The sequence below is a fragment of the Dipteris shenzhenensis genome, chromosome 9 (assembly GCF_047967505.1).
Source record: "Dipteris shenzhenensis isolate YYH24624 ecotype China chromosome 9, Dip_SZ_1.0, whole genome shotgun sequence".
Classification (NCBI taxonomy): domain Eukaryota; kingdom Viridiplantae; phylum Streptophyta; class Polypodiopsida; order Gleicheniales; family Dipteridaceae; genus Dipteris; species Dipteris shenzhenensis.
In genome coordinates this window covers 16,086,783-16,106,338 of record NC_141604.1, presented here as the reverse complement: position 1 = coordinate 16,106,338, position 19,556 = coordinate 16,086,783, and the positions used below count along the sequence as shown (strand labels likewise).

The 19,556-nt window shown below is 42.6% G+C and overlaps 1 protein-coding gene across 1 annotated transcript in view; it reads right to left on the bottom strand.

Annotated features, from left to right (window-relative positions):
• Positions 1 to 497: 497 nt before the first annotated feature.
• Positions 498 to 19,556, bottom strand: part of CPI1 (cyclopropyl isomerase) — a 43,849-nt gene continuing 24,790 nt past the window's right edge. Inside the window, exons 7-9 of the mRNA XM_087379333.1 lie at positions 16,139 to 16,333; positions 5,845 to 5,942; positions 498 to 795 (exon numbers count right to left, since the gene is read on the bottom strand). Coding sequence (XP_087235459.1) covers positions 612 to 795; positions 5,845 to 5,942; positions 16,139 to 16,333 — 477 coding nt within the window. The 3' untranslated portion in view covers positions 498 to 611. The remainder of the gene's footprint in view (positions 796 to 5,844; positions 5,943 to 16,138; positions 16,334 to 19,556) is intronic.

Below are 19,556 nucleotides of genomic sequence, written 5' to 3'. Positions count from 1 at the left end.
ATAGCTGGCAGATGTCCACTCTTTGTATCTTGCTAAGGATGTTTTCTTCATAAATAAATAAGAGTAACAGCAGCAAATGTGTTGGCATGTTAGACATTTGAAAAACCACATTTCTTTTATTTCAAAATGAGAATCAATTAGGAGCTCTTATCTCGCAAGAGATTAACTTAAAGCGCACATAATAAAAAAGTGTGGGGTTCAACAATTTTGAAAGAGAATTTACACAATCGCAAACATTGTTTCAGTGGTGGCTAAATTCAAAAGATGTATTAGATTAGTATGCTTGGAAATCCCAAGATCACATGAGAATGTAGGACTTTTTTGCAAAAAGCATGAAACCTTCTACTAAATCCTAAATTTCAATCGTTTAAGGTCCTATATATGCATCATAGGACATTAAAGGGGAAAAAACTTTTATCCATTTATGTCCTATGTATGCATCATATCTCTTTAAAGTGAAAGATTTAATAAAATCACTCTTAAGCATTGAAATAAATGTTATCAATACACGAGGATTTCCAAGCATTCCAAAAAGGAAGGAAACTAGTCCTCAATTATTAACTTTGCCGATTACCAATGTTCTCAAAGATCACCCAAAAATAATCTAGATATTAAGACATCCAGGGAATGCCATACTTTACACATTCCTTGTAGTTGGGTATGTTAGGAATCTCTACAATTGGACCGAGAAGTAAACGCCAAATATCAAGAATGATAGTTACCAACATTGCAGCACCTAAAGAATCAATGGCCGTCCGTGACAAGCTCCATGGATCTTTTGGGTTCTCATCCAACCTGTCAAACGAAATCAAGACATATTGCTTTAGATAGCCATTGCACATGCCTCAATCATCATCATTCCCACGAACATATTACATTTAGTCGACCAAAGTTATGTGGAAAGTAAATGCTTTATATATGTTTCGAATATGCACAAGAGATCAACATATAGATATGATCCGAAGGAACAACCATTTTTCCAGTCTGAATGCCAAATATCGAAGTCTTGGTAAGAAAAAGGTAAATGCCAGCTTGCTAAAAAATGTATATCATACTCACGCTGTCAAATCCGAACCAACCAGTTAAGCTCAACTACGGCAACTTATGAACATAATGGGCCACCAAACAAATTCGACCTACAGCGCACATCATCAAAAGGTCTAGAAACCCAAAAAAATGTAGCCACTGTCAAATCCTCACACATTGAAGACAAACATCAAACCACCCAGCCATGGATTCCAATCCCCCAAGCTCCCTCTCTTTCTATGATGCCATGTGAGGTCTCTCTCTCTCTCTCTCAAGACCACCTTCTAAATTGAACTCTTTTCCAGAATCCTCCCTGCCTCCATACGAGACACATCTTGAGTGCCATGTGTCTTTCCATTCACCCTTTACCTTTAGTACTAGGCCTAAGATAACTCTAGAGCATAGCCCTTTTACACATACTTTTGGCTTTTTTCCAATGCCTTGCTTGGTTATTGCATAAATTGAGTCACTCTATGGACTCCATAAGCTATATCAAGCAACGTAGTGGTCAAGTACAGAAGGTTGCGCACAAGCTGCCTATAAAGAGTTACATCAACCAAAGCTGAGTTGTCGTCATACATTGTCAGCTTATCACTGCCGGCCATGGGGGCAATTCTGCATATTGAACCTCTTCAAAATCTCTCTCAAATGTTTTGCTTGTGAGAGGATGCTCATTTCAGGCAGCTGCCACGCTTCTATAACCAAATAACCTGCATAAATTAGCCCATAACGCTGCTATGTATGCACATATATAAAATTACAAGCACCAAATCTGTTCCCTTTTTGAAACTAATAGAGATTTGGGTCTGCAAAGCTCTTTGTGAATCCTTTTGAAGGAAATGTATTGTCAAGCAAAAGGGCCAAAATCTCCAAAATTGATTCCTACACTATCGTGACTTTCGCACTTGTGTGAGTTTTGTATTATGATATCAACATTAAATGCACCCCATCTGCACACGTGCCAAATTTAATCAACTGCAGATGCTCTTTGATTGCAAAAAACCTAATGAAATTACAAATTCGAGCTGTTCTGTAGCTTGCAGATTCACTTGTGAAAACCACTTGCATTTTCAGCTTTGGACATCTATATATGATCTCTTCTCTGCAAAAGTGCATAAATATGCTGAGGAATCTGCAAAAAACCAAAGAAACTCGCAAAAGATGCAACGTTTGTTGCAAATGGATGTGTAGATTCTTCACGTGGGATCCAACACTGGCTGCTCCACTCCAATAGTAAAAGATCAGCTGTATTTTTGTGAGAGCTTCGCAATTGCTGCTCCAAATTACTCTGATACCGTTTTGGGAAAGTGGGAACACTAAAATACCCAGTTCGTATTATTGCTTGAATTCTCACAATCGGAGAGGGACAGCATGCTGAGAGGTATTCACATGAATAAGACAATGCAACGTATGTAGTTGTTATGCCAACCATAACGTTGGAAGCCTATGCTTTGGCTATGGTAAGGTGGGAAACTAGGAGGGCTTGATAGCGTCTACCGAGAGGGAATGGTAATGTATATGACCATCTGATGTCGCGGTAAAAAGCTGCATGCTCAGCTATATGTATGTGTATGTGTATATATGTATACATATTTTGTGTGTGTGTGTGCGCACGCGCATGCGCAGGCATATATATATATAGAGAGAGATAGATAGATAGATAGATAGATAGAGAGAGAGAGAGAGAGAGAGAGAGAGAGAGAGGCGGGGGGGCCGGGGGGGGGGGGGGGGGGGGAGAATTATTATTATATTCTAGCAGTGACCAATGTAATGTAATAAGTAGGTTAGGGGCACTTTTCCCTCTTTAGAGGTTTTTCCCCCTAACCCCAGTTAGTTCACTAACTACGGTTAGTGAAGGATAAGGTTTTGTCACTTAGACAAAACCTTTTGCTGCTTTTGTATTACTCACTTCATCTATTGCAACTTACGTTTAGCACTCTGTCTCTCCTACTCTCTCTTTGTTTAACATTTGGTATCAGAGCAGAGTCTTCTTCCCGGACCTGCTCCCTGCTCCTTGCCCGCAAGCTTGACCTCCAGCTCCCACTCTTGCACGTCCGTATAGTCCGTACGACTGTACGGATTTCCGTCCATACACCTGCAACGCCGTCCATACAACTATTGTGCATCGCCCGTACCTCCCGTACCTTGCTGTGCATCAGCCGCCGTACGTTGGTACCTGCTCGTCCGTACAACTGTACCTGCGCAATCTTTTCGTCCGTACATTGTACGACATCTGTACTTCGGCCCTGCATTCAAGTTGCCAGTCCGTACCTGCCATCCGTACAGTACATGCACTATCCGTACAATAGTCATACATCCGCGCCGCCATCCGTACAACGTACTGCATTCCGCCGTACAACAGTACGACTCACCCACAGTCAATTCCATCGTACTGTTCTATACATTTGCTGTCAGCGCACCGTACAGGTATCCGTACACACTCTTGCATTCCGTACATTTACAGGAGTCTGTACTTCTTTTGGTGCATTTCCAAGTCTTCTGAGCAGGTAGTCTTTGTCAGGCATTTCTGCCCAGAGCCACTGCTTGGTTATAAAATTTGGGGCATTTTGCATTGCAAAGGGCTTTTTTTTTTTGGCAAGTATCTCTGTTTGCAGAGAAATTGGGACTTCTAAATCATTTGCAGGCACATTGCAAGTTTGGGGCTTTTGTCCATTTTTTGGCACACATTGCAAGCAAATTGCAAAGATTGGCCAAGAAATTGGGGATTTTGCAGGAGATTTACTATTTGGGTGAAATTTGGCTCAATTTCAGCTCAAAATTTGGGGCTTTTAGTTTTGCACTGCAATTTCTTACATCTTTGGGACTTTCATGCAATTTGCCCTCTTTTGGATGCAATTTGCCTGAAGAAATTGGGGGGCTTTTGGCATTCGGATACAATTTGGCAGTGTAAAAGCATTTTAGGAATTTTGCAGACAATTGATAATTGAAGTGCACTCTGAGCCTTTGACAGGCTGTAACAGTATTTGTCACTGTGGGCAGATTTTTCTTTGCAGATTTTACTTGTGCATTTTATATCCCAGAAAGGGACTTCACTTGATCAGTCTGCTGTATTTTTTTGAGATTATCTAGTGAAAATAAGAACAACTCCAATGAGGTGTTCGGGGTTCTCACACACGAGGATAAGTTGGATGATAAGTTGGACGGCACCAACTACTCCTTGTGGAGTTTCATGGTTCACAATATCTTGGTTGGCAGACATCTTTGGAATTATTATGTCAATGGAGATGAAGCAAGACCAGATACAACGACTACACCTGTCACTCCCACAACTGGAGGTAGGGGTAGAGCTACAAATGCAGCACAAGTAGTTGGAGCAGCCGCTCCAAGAGCTCCCACAGCAGAGCAGAAAAGATGGGACTCTAGAGATGCACAAGCTCTTTCAGTAATTTCTCTTTCGGTCAAGAGGTTCATTATACCTCATATTCGGTCATGCAAGACATCTATGGCAGCTTGGGAGATACTAGAGAGTACGTTTGCAGCAAAAAATGATGCCAAGGTTTTCTTTCTGAAGCGAGAACTTTCCCATACGCATATGGAGGAGGAAGATTCCATGAATTCTCACCTCACAAAGCTTCAGGACCTCAGGGAACAATTGCTGAATATTGATGAAGTCATTCCGGATTCAGAGATGATCACCACCACTCTGAACTCTCTTCCTGAGTCCTATCTCAGTTTCCACACCTCGCTGAATTTATCATTGAGGGGGGGCAGCAATCCTCTCTTTTGGCTACCTCCTCATGTGAAGCTGAGTACAGGGTAGCTTTCACAGCAACAGTTGAATGTGTTTGGCTGCTTCGTTTGTTTGCTGATCTTCATCTTTCATTGGAGGGTCCTCCAATTCTCACTGATAGTCAGAGTGCTATAGCAGTGGCAAAGAATCCTGTGTTTCATGCTCGCACGAAGCACATTGAGGTTCACTATCACTATGTCAGAGAGAAGTTGCATGCAGGAGAGATCTGTATGACAACACATGACAATCTTGCAGACATTTTCACCAAAGCACTTCCACGTGAAAAGTTTAAGGCATTTTGCAGTGCCCTGAACTTATCTCCTTTTGGTGATTGATCATTTCCTTGTACATGACATTGGCACTGCAGGGGGGTGTTAGAATTATTATAATATTCTAGCAGTGACCAATGTAATGTAATAAGTAGGTTAGGGGCACTTTTCCCTCTTTAGAGGTTTTTTCCCCTAACCCCAGTTAGTTCACTAACTACGGTTAGTGAAGGATAAGGTTTTGTCACTTAGACAAAACCTTTCCCTGCTTTTCTATTACTCACTTCATCTATTGCGGGATGTGGGGGTACACATACTGTATGATAAGGTACGCAACTGAGAGGCATGCATACCAGAACTACCTTTCTCACATTCACACGTATCAACACACCCAAACACACATGAACATCCATTTATACAATAGTCTTCATACTTAGTTTTAAGCAAATGCATGAATTTAATATATTCTCACTCATTATGTCTCAATGTATGACAATCCTAACAGGACATCATGAAGTATAATTTGAACAAGAAATTATAGATAGAATCATCACATCAATGCACATTCAACCTGCTCTGCAAAAGTTCCAATTCTTATTGGGTGAGCTCACAAAGGTATTTTCAAGCACTTATTTTGGCCACAAAATGGCATGGCTATCGTTCCAAATCACATATATTAGAAGCAAATACTCCAAATCTGATAGGTGTCAAATTATTCCTCATTTGGGGAAGGGGGGGTGTGTGTGCATGTGTGTTGGTTTTCTTTTCTTTTCTTTTGCACCACTGATAGTATTGACTCACCTGAAAAACATTGGGTAGCTCACAATAAAATAAACCCCGTAAAAGAGAGATCCCACTTTGTACATAGCCTCCCTATCAACGAAGTCGTAATATGGAAACTGTCCCCACAAAAAAAAAGGAAAAGAAAATTGTCACCATAAAATGTGTAGATATGCATCATGGATGAGACTATAACTCATTAAACTAGGACTGCAAAGCAGTTTTTGAGTACAAGACAACTGAGAAGAAACCATCATATAATACAATGAAACGGCACAAGTTCAATCATTTGTCACTCATGGTTTTAATCTATACCAAACAAAGCCTTAAGAAAGTGTTTCCTCTTTCCAATTCCATTTTTTTTCCATCAAATAGACTTCTATTAAGTATGAAAGAAACAGCCAAGAAGAAAAGAAACTCAAGGCAGAAACACATCAAGCAGAGCTTGAAAATCCAGCAGTAAAATACCACTCACAAAGTCTGAACAAATTAAAAACTAGATAAAAACAAGGACTGTGGCTGAAAATGCCACATCAAGCCTGCGATGGCCTTAGCAAGGAAAGGACAGCCTCTCCACTCTATGAGAAAAACAATCCTCCTTGTTGAAGCTGACCTAGAAGAACCATACATTCTAGACCAAATAGCCATGAGAGTGTATATAGTATCAGCCCAAATGCAGGCCAAGGTCTGAGCAGGGTGAACCTAGGTGCCATCAATAGCCTCTGTACATCTAACATGCCAGGCAATAATGCTCACTACAATTCCAAGCAAGTGTCCACTGAAGCATGTGCAGGCCTACACTTAGAAGAAGGGACAGCTTGAAGTTTGCAAAACTACCACCCTGGGGCCGGACTGAGGTAGCCCAAGAGGAGTTCTAATTCGCAAATGCCCAGTAAGGGAGACCCAGGCCACAGAACCCCACGCAATGAAGAAAGGGGAGGGGTATATGTGCAGCAGATCTGCAATCCCAGTCCAAATGATCCTGGATTGTATGCACTCCCAAAGGCTGTGCTGAAGATACTTACTCAGCAGCAGCTGAAGAGCACCAATGACATAGAAGGATCGGCACCAAAAATACCCAGTGGAGAGCACCAAGGACAAGAAGGATCGGCTCCAAAAATACTCCTCGACTGATTCACTGCAATCCCTCCATAAATAGAAAGATACACCAGATTCTCCTCCAAAAAGATCTATGAATCTCCAAGGTGATCTAAAAGCTCTCCCGATGATGAGCTCTGGAAGGTCTCTAGCCTCTAGCAATGATCTAAACTTCCCCACATTAAAGTCAAGGGAAGACTCTTTTCTGCTAGAATTCTAACTGTTGCGTCAACCCTATACATGGTTGTCTACTTTAATTCTAGCTATGCTAACATCGGTGCCCCTTCTTTCTAGATTTCCAAAAATCTAATTATAAACAAGCTAGAATTCTAATTATGTGTCGAGGGTTAAAGGCCAAGGGACTATCTCAAGTAGTCAACATCTCAGCCACTAGTTCGAATGTGTCGGGGGACTTCCTGTTTGCTAGCTTTCCAGAATCTCTGACATCGTCTTCTATGATGATCTTATCTATGGCCTTGATAGATATGCACAAATGTCTTAGTCTTCCCTGTCTCTTTCGTGGAGTTCTTTGACAAACTGAATCATATCTTCCCAAGATGCTTTCCCTCGACTTGATAAAATCTTCCAATCTTGAAAACCATGCTGTGGGCAACAACGTAGAATGTTGACGTTCGAGGCAACAGAATCGGGCAGGCTAAGAAGAGCTAATGTAAAAGTAACGCAGGTTTGAAGGAAGCCATGGCTGAATGAGAGAAGCGAGGTGAAGCTCAAGGCGGATCCCCCTACTCTGATACCATGTTGGGAATCATGGTCAGAGAGAAAGGTGGACAATACTCACATGATGGACACAAAATTGAGGCGCTAGAATGGTGTTATAGATTGATAGATATCAAACAAGTACAGTGCCTCATTTATAGGCTCACACACTCCACAGGTGAGATCAGAGGAGGGATTCACCCTGACCTCACTGATGATGTCATACACACACAATGGAATCAAATCTAATCTATGACTAGGTCCACTAAGACAAGTGGCCTATGGCCTCTCCACACCCACACAACTGTAGGACACACATAGCACATCTAGCGCACTCACACTAGGGCTCCAATATCCAGCAATTATGAGCTAGTTGATCTGAGTGCACCCGGTTTTTCTTCAGCACCCTCACTAAGATATAAGTATCAAGCTGCATTCCAAATGTGAGCATCACCATCGTTGTCCTCTACTCTCCGACATCTATATGAACGCAATAGATCTCATCAAATCCAAAGTTGACTTTATCTTTAAAGGATAGCTTCATATTGAACTAACTTAAGGGTCAGATGTGTCGCATCTTCTTAAGAGTGAGGTAGAAATTATAGACCTTGTGATGTAGCAAATGTAGTCCTTCAATTTTGGAATCGCAAAGCACACAAGTCAATATTGCTAAAGCCAAGCTCACCGTATTGGGACAAGAGATGCACAAGTATCCTATATATTTCAGGGGAAAATGCTAAAGGTCATTTCATCGAAAAAATGTATGGGCTAGAGTTTGGAGACAACAACAAATGGAATGCACGTGTGGAAAAGAGTACTAGAAGAGATGACTCTTTATATCTTCAAAACAAATGTAAAAAGTTGAATTTATGGGAATACGTAGGGTTATAGCCACACCAGTGCAAAGAATAATTCTCTATGTATGTAAAGCAGGCCAGCCAAAGAATACTAGAAGAAAGTGGAAGCTGTGCAAAAAATAGTTCTCACAAAAAGCTAGGGATCAAGGTGCAAACCCCATATCCCATCCTAATCTCAAAGGAAAGTATGAAGTCACCTCCAACAATCCAAGAGTCAACATCTAGGAGACACTCTATTATAGCTGACTCCAAAAGCAGGGCAGTGCTGCCTTTGGAAGGGGAATGCATTAAATTGCTTCACATTGTTGCTGAAATGAGTCCAAGTAAGGCTCCATGTAAAGCCATGGAAGCAATCAAGCACATGTTGGAAAATTTGATGAGCTACGTAGTGAGTTCACTAAATTACCCTAGGGTCATTGGGTCTGGATTAATTAAATGTCAAAAAAGAGAGGTCAGTAGACCTGAGGTCCTTCATCAGCATGTCCATGATATGATGTCAAGGACAGGGTGAGAAATTTTGAAGGGGTCACATGAAGTGGCAAGCCCCCACATGCATCGATTATGGATGAAGGGGATGGGTTCCACATGGCACCAACCACCTGGTCTATCTCATGTGGCCTTCCCACTTGTCATGCAAACATGAACTCACGGAGTGTGCCATATAGGATGGGGCTGAAGCCTTGGCTTCTATGAAGAAAGCTTCTTAGGAAGCTTTTCCCTATATGAGGTTCATTTTGTGTTTGTAGTCGCTTGTTGCAATTCCATGTGTATATCTCTCCTCATTTGGAGAGCATTGTAGCCAATGATTGGCATTTTCAGATTGCAGCAATTCAGAATTGAGTGCATCTTCTAGCTGTTATGTGTGTGGAGGGCTATTCAGTGTACACCTGTTTTCTTTCGTATCAGGGCAATCTTGTTAGGCCAGTGAATCCCCCACCTTGGGCAGTCACCTCACAATTGGAGCCCTCAGACGGATCCCCTCTGAACCTCAGATTGAGAAGATATGACCTCTCAGAAGCACAGGGAAGACCTAGCTATGTAAGGTAAATCCTGCAAAGCCCACACTTGTGAATTAAAAAAACCTGCAACAAGTGTAGGCACACCTATAAACAGCATCAACTGACTAAGAGATACAAGTAACGGTAAGTTCCTGCAAAGAGATCTGCAAACTGCAAATCATAAGTGGCTAGCAGCTGTCCACAGGATGCTGCACCTGAGGATCAACATACGATGAAGCAATGACTTGTAGGAAGAAAACCTACAATCAACCCCCCCGCCCCAAAAAAAAGCAGCAGCAACAATCTGTGCACACAAATCTACGGCAAAGTGGGATCATATACAGCACACTGATAATGTATGATTTGGTTAATGTACAAGCCAGCATTAAAGTCACCTAGCTAATTCACCCAATAATCAACATAGATCAAAGAGATAGGAAAGAGAATCGACAGATAAAGGCAGTCATAGCTGCATATATTTCAACAGAAAACTGACAGAAATATGTTTTTTCTATGGACGGATTTGGATGGAAATTCCTTCTGAAGACTATTTTATCGGCAGAAAACAGCGAGGTCATCATCAGCCTCACTAAACGTATTCCATTGAATACCTCGTCATTGAGTATTTCCCCCTAGCCTCAGCATTTGGAGGCACTTTTCATATTAATCCATAACCACAACCGCCTTGCATTAAGGGCTTGTGAGGACACAGCCTGGCCACTTTGCTTTCAAGTGTCGAAATAAAATGGCAGATATGGCTAAACGCATGTCTAAACTTAATGGTAAAGACACTGCTAATGTGGCCTACCTCATCTTCTATAGGAGAAGTTGAATTGCAAAGAATGCATCATGGGAAAGCACAGCCATGAGAAGTTCCCAAAGAAAGGTTCAAGGAAAAACATATCCTTGAACTACCTTCTAACCTATGTGGTCCTTAGAATGTCAAATCAGTAGAAGGTAAAGTATACTTAGGACATTCATAGACGATTGTTCCAAAGGACCCTTAAGGAATTTGTTGCCATGGTTAACGCTCTCAGATCGGATAAAGGAGGAGAATATAAGTCAATAAAATTTATTGAATTCCGTAAAGAGAAGGGCATTGAAGACAGCCATCTACTTCTCATACTCCCCAACAAAACAGTATTATTGATCACATGAACTGTACTCTAGGTGAGAAAACCAGGAGTATGTTGAAAGCCCGTAATATATCAAACTACCTATGGGCTAAAGCAGTAAATACAAATGCATAACCTTCATAACCAGAGTGCTATGAAATTTGTGCTGAGCAAAAGTCCTGAAGAGATCCTTCTAGATGTAAAGCCTAAAAATAGGTTACCTAAGGATATTTGGTATGCTTGTCTTTCTGATGCGAACAGAATATTTGTTGGCTAATGATTATAAGGCCTATAGGATTTGGAATTCTGAAGCGTGCAATATCATCACTAGCAGGGATGTAATCTTTGAAAAAAAAGAAAGTGGTGATACTTTGCCAACAGGATACACCATCTACCATATCACTAAGCAAGTGTTAGAGAAAGGGATGTTGCTGAACAACCTTTATCGATAACCTGAGTCAAGGTCCCAAGGACCATACTTGAGATGTTTTGTGAAACCATCAAAGAAGGCCAAGTTATTAATGGACCCCAACAAATGAGAAAGGACTCAGAAGATCTACCAAGGGTCCAAAGAACACCTGAAAGACTCAATGTGAGTCATACATACAATTAAAGACATATTCAAGCTTAAAGAGTACGCCTGTATCATACAAAATAAGACTTGGAAGTTAGTAGATTTACCATTAGGTAAAACTTCCATTGGTAACAAATGATTCTACAGAATTAAGATGAAGAGTGATGCAAGTGTGAAAAAATATAAAGCCAAACTAATTGCAAAGATTATGCCTAGAAAGAAGGCATTGACTATGATGAAAACTTTGTGCCAATAGCCAAACATAACACTATCAGATTGCTAGTAGCCCTTGCCACTTATTATGGCTAGCCTCTTTCTCAAATAGATGTTAAGACCACTTTTCTAAATGGTGATCTGAAAAAGGCCTATATGGGCCAGCTACATGGAGATAGAAGTTTTTCTTCAAACCTAGAGCATACAAAATGTCATGTATATCCAATATATCTCTTTATTCAACATTGACACTATATATAAGATTTGACAAAGTCTAGAGTCTCCTAGTCCTACATGGTCACTGTCACTTTTGTCCAAGTGAGCTAACCACTCCTTGTGCGGAGTGGAGTGAAGTGACTAGAGACTGATCAAACTTATTTGGTTTTGAGATAGCTAAGGTTTTCTCATAATTACTAGTTTGGGGCATGTTGCACTAGCGGTCTCTTTACCACCAGTTTAGGCCCGCATTTTACCAATAAAAGTCTTATCTCCATCAATGTTTTTCCGCAACAACACAATTGGCTTACACAGAGCATACAAGTGTGATGTATCAGCCCAAAAGTCATCACTGCCTATACAAGTCATAGACTAATACCCCAAGGGCCTGCTTAGAAGTGGGCCATGCATCCCACTCTCGACTTGCCACAACCTGATTAAGTGTACGTCTCATTTCAATGACTCTTCGAAGCATCAAATAATTTGTATGCAAACCTTGTCTCTGCATACTTCAAAAGCTTCTTCCTTGCAAACTTGCAGTGTCACCAGGTTGTAAATACTCCAAGTCAAAGTTCTAGTTGATCATTTATTTGATCAAAATTAAAGAGTCTTTCATTTATTTAATTATGTTCAAAAAGTTCTCTTATTGGTCAAAGCATTGACTACGGTCAAAGAAGCTTTTCTCGACATTCTTCGCGACAGAATGCTTCCTTTTCATTGTCTGAGGCCATTTTCTTGATCGCCTATCTCCTGGCTCCTATCTAGTGCTATGCGCACTAAATTCTCACGGGCTGGAATTTTCACATTAGTGGACGAATTCATGGCGGATTGATTGCTGGTTGCTGGGTGACTTCTCTTGTGGCTTTTCTGGTGCTGGAAGGCAGTCAAGGACAGCTCCCTCCTACCAGAGTCTACTATCTGCTGGTCAAACATCTTTTGAGGCTGTTTCGAGCTGAAACAGGCTCCATTTGCTGGCCCAACTCCTGCCTTCTTCTACTTTGTCCAACTGCTACTTTGCTGAGTTTTGGAAGGTTGGATGCCCTGCCATCTGCCCGGAAGAGGATTAGGGCACTGGTTGTGATTTTTTTTCCTGGGGAAGCAGTGGCAAGCCTTGGACTCAGTGATGGCTTTGATTTGTGTGGATGCATTGTTTGGCATGATGTTGGGTTATTCCGCTTGTGATATGCTTGGCTACTGAAGGGAACCAAGACAATAGCACTGGGAGTTGGTCACTTGCACAGCCACAGGTTGGCATTGTAACAGATTGCACCTGCGGGTGAGTTCAGGAAGGGAGTCCCTTGTAATTGAACTAACCACTGAATAAATAAATACCGCAAGGGGCACCAAGTGTTGGGGCCAACAGGTGTCGCTGTGTATGCTTATTGAGTAGGGGCATTCTAGCCTCCCTTGTTTTTATGATTCAGTGAGGCTATGCTATGGAATTGTATGCTCTGAGTATTGTGTTTGGGCAATGGCAATGGAACATGGTGGTTGTATTTGGTGTTGTGAGAAACTAGAGTATAAGATATACTGCCCTTTGAAAGTCAAAGACCGGTTACAATTTGAAACAAGCTGCACAACATTGGATGGACACACATATTCCACTGCATTTGCCCACATCTCCATCAAAACACTTGCTGTTTTTTGTTGTACTCCACACTCTATGGACTGTATGTAGAGAGCAGATCCTCTACAATATGCCAAAATGCCCTCAAGTGAGTGACTTCGCACATCACTCCAACCATCTGCAAACAAAGTCACCCCATACTTACACCATTTCTCCTTCACAGGCTGAATGGCTTCATTAACTGCCTTTACCTCATCCTTTGGAAGCTTTCCCCTCAATGTAGCAAAAGTAGGAGGGGTATATGTCTTATGTGGTCCCCAATACTGTAATTTCAGGCGAAATAAGTAGATCGTGCAGCATTGAAACTAAGCCCATTCGAGTAAAAAAAAGGACCACGGCTGCATCTCCTTGTGCCTTCCTTTGTGGATGCCATGCTGTGTAAAGGGTTCTTTGCCTTCGAGTAGGTGGGAGAGGTGAAGGAGATGCACTAGGAGTAGGACCTTTAGCTCCAAGAGCATGTGCACTCCTAGAAGAAGAAACTGTAGTAGCAGCAACAGAGGGAAGGAGTTTTGCAGTAGCCCTGCGAGAGCCTGAAGTAGCTCGGATGCAGTAGGCTTTGCTCTCTTTGCGGGAGAAAATGCCTCAACCTCTCCTGCCAACCTTGCGTTCTCTACCTCGGAGATTACGCTGCATGTTCTAATCCCCTTTTCCTTGATGCCAAGAAGATGGACCTTCACCCTATTAGGGTCCCACATCTTTTCAATCCACACCACCTGCACATGAACTTGCGAGCACCTCCTTTTTTGGTGTCTATAGTAGGTACCCTGCAGATCGACTTGACTCCACCAAAAATCTGTTTGGGCTGAAAGAGAGGACCGAGAAAGAGGGCTGAAGGAGCTGAGGCTGAGCTTTGAAGGAGGGCTGAAGGGGAGTGAAAGGAGTGAATGGGGCTTAAGAAGGGCTGAAAAACCCGCAAGATTATGAGACTGAAGGAGTGGAGGGAGTGCAAGGGTGGAAGAAGAGGCAAAATTGCAGGTCGAGAAGGCAAAGGGAGCCGACGGCGCGATTCGCAAATTAGGGGATGGAGCAGCAGTCTGAAACGGCGTGTTCCTGCTGAAACATTTCAGTCCTGGTCTAAAACGTTTCAGATCAGAAACGGCGTTTCTGGCCTGATAGCTTCCTGAAATGACCAGGCTGGGCCCTAAAACGCGCTTCAGCATAACTATAGTTAGAAGCCTGTTCGTCTTGTTTTTGTTTCATCAACCTCTTCAAGGATCTACACAAAAACCTTGGATGCAGATAGATTTCATCCGTGCTTTATGCAAAGTTTGGGACTGCTACAAAGGCAACAAAGGCAGCCCAAGATTGATGCCACCAATTAGCCAAGACCCATAGCTTGCAAGGACTGTGTATCTTCCACTCCGGAGGCAAGCATCACATGCTAAAACTTCCTCGGTGGTGGTGGCATTCAATGTCTATTTTGGGGTCCCTATTTGTTTCATTTTTGAACGTCCCATGCTTGACTACTATGTTCAACAGTATGCAGCAATGGAAGGATTATGGTTCTCATTTTACTCCAGAATACAGCCAGACTCTTTTTCCACTTCATAGAAGGATCTTTCATGTGGCAAAAAATATGAATCTTGTTACCCTCTGAAAAAGTACATCACAAAGTATGCGATAAATATGCATCATTGAGGGACACCAACACTGATTTAACCCACAAATTCTGAGGCTTCTTAAGGTGTCATGAGGGCTGGAGATAAAGCAGATGCATTACATCTGCCTCTTCCATCTGGAATTCATGTCTCATTTTTGTAAGGCATGTGGGTCTAGAAGCACATGCTCATTTCAGGGTTCCTTCCATTGTTGAGGAGAATTGCAATGATCCAAGCAAAGAGGCAGGTTGCAGGATTTAACATCGCTTTGCAACTAACCACTAAACCAAAATTTCAGAGGAGCAGAAACCCAAAATGATGAAAATCAATGTAGACCTGGAAGAACCGTACATACAGAAGGCCATGTAATCTAGGGCTGCCCGGATAATGGCAATGATGAGCAGCTTGCACTCTAACAGCTTATTGAGTAAGTTCACATGACCTCTTGTGCAGAAGATCAAACATTTCAGATATGATCAAAACTCATCAGCATTAATCGAGCTATTTTCATTGCAAATGAAAGACGAATTTCATGTGTGTGTGCATGCATCTATACATTTGTGTGGTGTGCGCGGCAGTGTGCACACATGTGCATGGGCATGTCTTTGTGTGTGTGTGTGTGTGTGTGTGTGTGTGTGTTGTTTTGGGAGGGGGGGGGGCCGCACGCGCTGTGTAGTAAAATGGGTAGGAGAAAGAGGCAGAGGAGGATTCAGAGGCTGAGCAAAAAGTGGACAACAGACCTGCAGGCAGAGCGAGGTCCGTCCTTTTAGAGAAATGTTTGGACAAGGGAATGACCCTGCCTCCTGCTTTTTCACTTAGGTTTAAAGATGATAAATTGGCAACTGGAAGTCGTTGACTAAGGCCTACCCAAACCAATCAATTGAACAAGGGGCCCATCAAAAACGCATTTGACAAGCATTAGAAGAAGTTTGCATGAGAATGTAAAAGTGGTTGTTTGAAACTATGCACACCACGGCAAATTAGGAGCTGTAATAACAAACAAACTCAAAGGTCATGAAGCCTATTCCTATTGCCTAAACATATATTAGGCATTCACTCCCCCGTCCATGTTGTGGAATCCCCCAAGTAAGGTCTAGACTCTATTTGGATTAAAGCTACACACATCATAATAAGCCATATGGCAGAAACGCATCCGATACCACTTGTTGGTCTACAAGACACATGTCGATTTGTCCACTGAGACTGAAAACACTTAGCTATTTTGAAATTGGCATAGCATGCACACAACTTTAATGCCCTCTCACCTCAAGTAGTCCTAAGGTAAAAGAGGGCTGAGCTTACCTCTGAGATAGCCCATGCTTCAGCATAAGCAGTAGCATAAGATAGAGTAAGTATCCATAAAGCTTCAACAATGAACCTAAATATCTTGTTCGGAACTCTCTCAAGAGCATGCCGTAAACGCCTTAGGGTAAAGTTGGAGATCGTATGGTAGAATAAAAAGCATGAGTATGCCAGGAGAAATGTTGTCCAAGGGACCTGTAAACATCCATGGACATCTGTAAGAACACAAAAGTGCAAGTTTGACGCTTTGAGAGAGAAACTGAAACAAGTACGTATAATTAAACTGTGGCACAAGACACCTCTGCAAGTCATTGATCTATTCGAATATTACAGCTCGGCAACCACTCAGATTGAAAATCTTCCACGCATTTTGAGACTACCTAAAGTAACAATCAAAACACGCATGAAGAAAATAATGTCTGCTTTTGTTGCAAGATGAACGGATCATTGCAACACAACATAAGTCTTACAACTCCAGGGACGGGCCGGGTGAAGGGAAGGGAAGGGCACATTGGGAAGAGAAGGAGAGGGGCGGCGTTTGGGGGGAGGGGAGGGGGGGGTACAGTAAGGGCTGGGGATTTTATGCCCCTACGTCCTGTTTTTACTGTGTCTCCCAGCTCCCCTTCCACCTTCATCCACCACGCTTTTTCATCCCTTTCTTCCTGCCCTGCCCTTCCACCCTTTCTACTTGCTCATAGGAGTTGACGATGTTTGCATTCATCAATCGTCTGTTTGCGGTCATTGTAGCCTTTAATTATGGTGGCACTCTATGAAAGAATTTCAACGTCAATCGACACACGAGGATGGACAGAGTAGTAATCAACATCATAGGATTAAACAAGGTTTCCCTGTACTACTGAATTTATTTATAATAAAGTATGGATATATATAGTCAGTTAAAACAAAAGCAAGTGATGGCAAACCTCAAGGCTTGTTTCAAAGCTAAGTATAAACATCATGTGGAAGCAAGTGATGGCAAACCTCAAAACTTGTTTCAAAGCTAAGTATAAACATCATGTGGCGCAATTTACAGTGAAGTGTAAATATATTACGTCTTATACAAAAAACCACAATGATGAACAAGCCTCAAGTAGCTTGCCTCAAAGCTCAGTATAAAGATCATGTGAAACAACAAATATGCCAATTCATGCCATACTCTTCCAATTCCACTGCAAGCTACCTCACAAGAAAAAAACCCATGGCAGAGGAACAAGATGTATCTAACACCTCTAAAAATCTAAAAGAAAAACCAACACTCAAACTGAAAACACTCTTACTGTGATGCAAGGCCCAAAAGGGAAGCCTATCATGTATCGCCATGATTGAGGTCATACTGGGAATCGTCATGTCTCTGGACCAATCTGCTCTTGTCCTCCCCTACTTCACTTGGCGAATACACGGGCATTGGGCATCGTAAGGTAGCTTGCAATGATAGTGCCTTGCATGGATCACAAGCTTCATTCAGGCTTCAGGGTACCTACGGATTCACCATGGGGATAGCTATACACCAGCTCTGGATCTCATCCCACCGATCTCAAATTCAGAGGGATAAGATGTTGCAACCACATGATACCATCCAGACTTTAGGTTAAGCTCTATGCGGCATGAATGAGGTCGAGACAAAAAAGCATGTATTGATGCCATGCCTCAAGTACTATGAATCAAGGTCAATACAAGTACATGTTTGACTAGTGTCCTCTAGAAATGAGCTAGACTATTGGCTACCCAGACCAACAATGCGCTGGTCTCTTCATATTCAAGATCATCATGCAAAAATATAGACTCGTGAGGCATGTAGATGGACAGAATTTGTGACACACATGATCACATATTTCTTCTCGCTGATGGAGGCGCTAACCTCATCCCCAAAAAACGATCAAACTAGCAAGAGATTAACAAAAAACAGGGACCATCCTCACTCATGTGACAGTTTACTCTCTTCAGAATGTTGTTTTGGTGCCATCATCTCCAATCCTACAGGACCTAGCCAACGGATCTCAAAGAGCATGAGTGAATTGGATTCGACAAGCTATCTCCTCCATCTCCGTGCTAACCTGCAAGCATAGACCAATATCAGAATACAAACACATGGACACATGTGGTATCGGCTAGTGCGTCACCACCCAACTATAGATCCCTCACGATACCCCCAAGCTAGAGGTCAAGCAACCTCCAACCGTAGTCCATCCCAAGTAAGGCTATGCGTCCCATACCACGCAGCCCCATCTGCGCACAGATGATGTTAGGGAGACACAGGCCCGGATGGGCTCTCAACCTAGATGGGTATTCTCAAGAGGTCCTGCTCCCGAGAATGACCCACGTAAGCAATGGCTCTCACTTATATAGAAGTAGGGTGTCTTAGGTATCTCAACCTAAAGACTCCCCTTAGTGTACCAAAGGTACCACATGTCCTAACTGTCTCAAGGTCAGGACACATGACCATAGGTTATCCTGACCTCCATAACACTAGCCTGCTTATATCCATTGGACATAACATTCTCCCCCGCTTAAATAGAGAAGAACCGAGACATAAATTCTGGGAATTCGTGTCGAAGAGAGTTCCCAAGTGCTATCCCCATCTAAACTATGTTTTCGCCTGACCTTGAGCTCTGGAACAGTCCTATTCCTAAGCTGTCGTTCCCTATAATCCAAAAGGCATTCTGTGTAATGAAGGGGAAAAAGAGGCCAAGTTAGAGGCCCTTTAGGGGGAAAATGTGAAGGGACTATATAAGTCTCCATCCACCCCCTACTATGTACTTTTTGATGTGACATCTAATCCTATCTACTCTCCCTTCCTCCTTCCTACCTACGCTGACTCACTCTCTCTCTCTCTTCCCTACTCCCTCTCCATCTCTCCCTCTCTTTCCTACCTCATTCTCTCTCTCCTACCCTTTCCTCTCCTTCTTCCCCTTTCTCTCTCTCTCTTCTCTCCAAATCTGTCCCTACCCCTTCTCTACATTGGTATCAGAGCACCTTCCAAGGACTCTAAGCCTTTCTTCTCATTCCAAGATGAATCTCTGGAGTTGCTAGCAGTACTATGACGACAACAGCACTGAATAGCTACAGCAAGACCAAAGGAACACCATCATACAACCATTGAAGAAGCTAGACGTCACCCAAATCAACGAAGCTAGATGTTGAAGAAGCTAGACGTCATCCCGTCGAAGCAAGCTCTCCCAAATCAACGAAGGTTTTCTGTTGCTGGTCTTCCGTTCATTGAGCCTGTCAGGGTCTTCCATCCACTGAGCCACGTGAGGCCGTTGCCTTCCATCTACTAAAGACTTACTACTGAGCACCCTTCCGTCTGCTGCCGTGCCATCCGCGCTATTCGGCTGCTCAAGCCGTCAATCTGTCCCTCAGGCCCTCAGTCCGTCAGCCGCCATAGCCTCAAGGAGGCTCTTGCTATTCCAACGGAGCA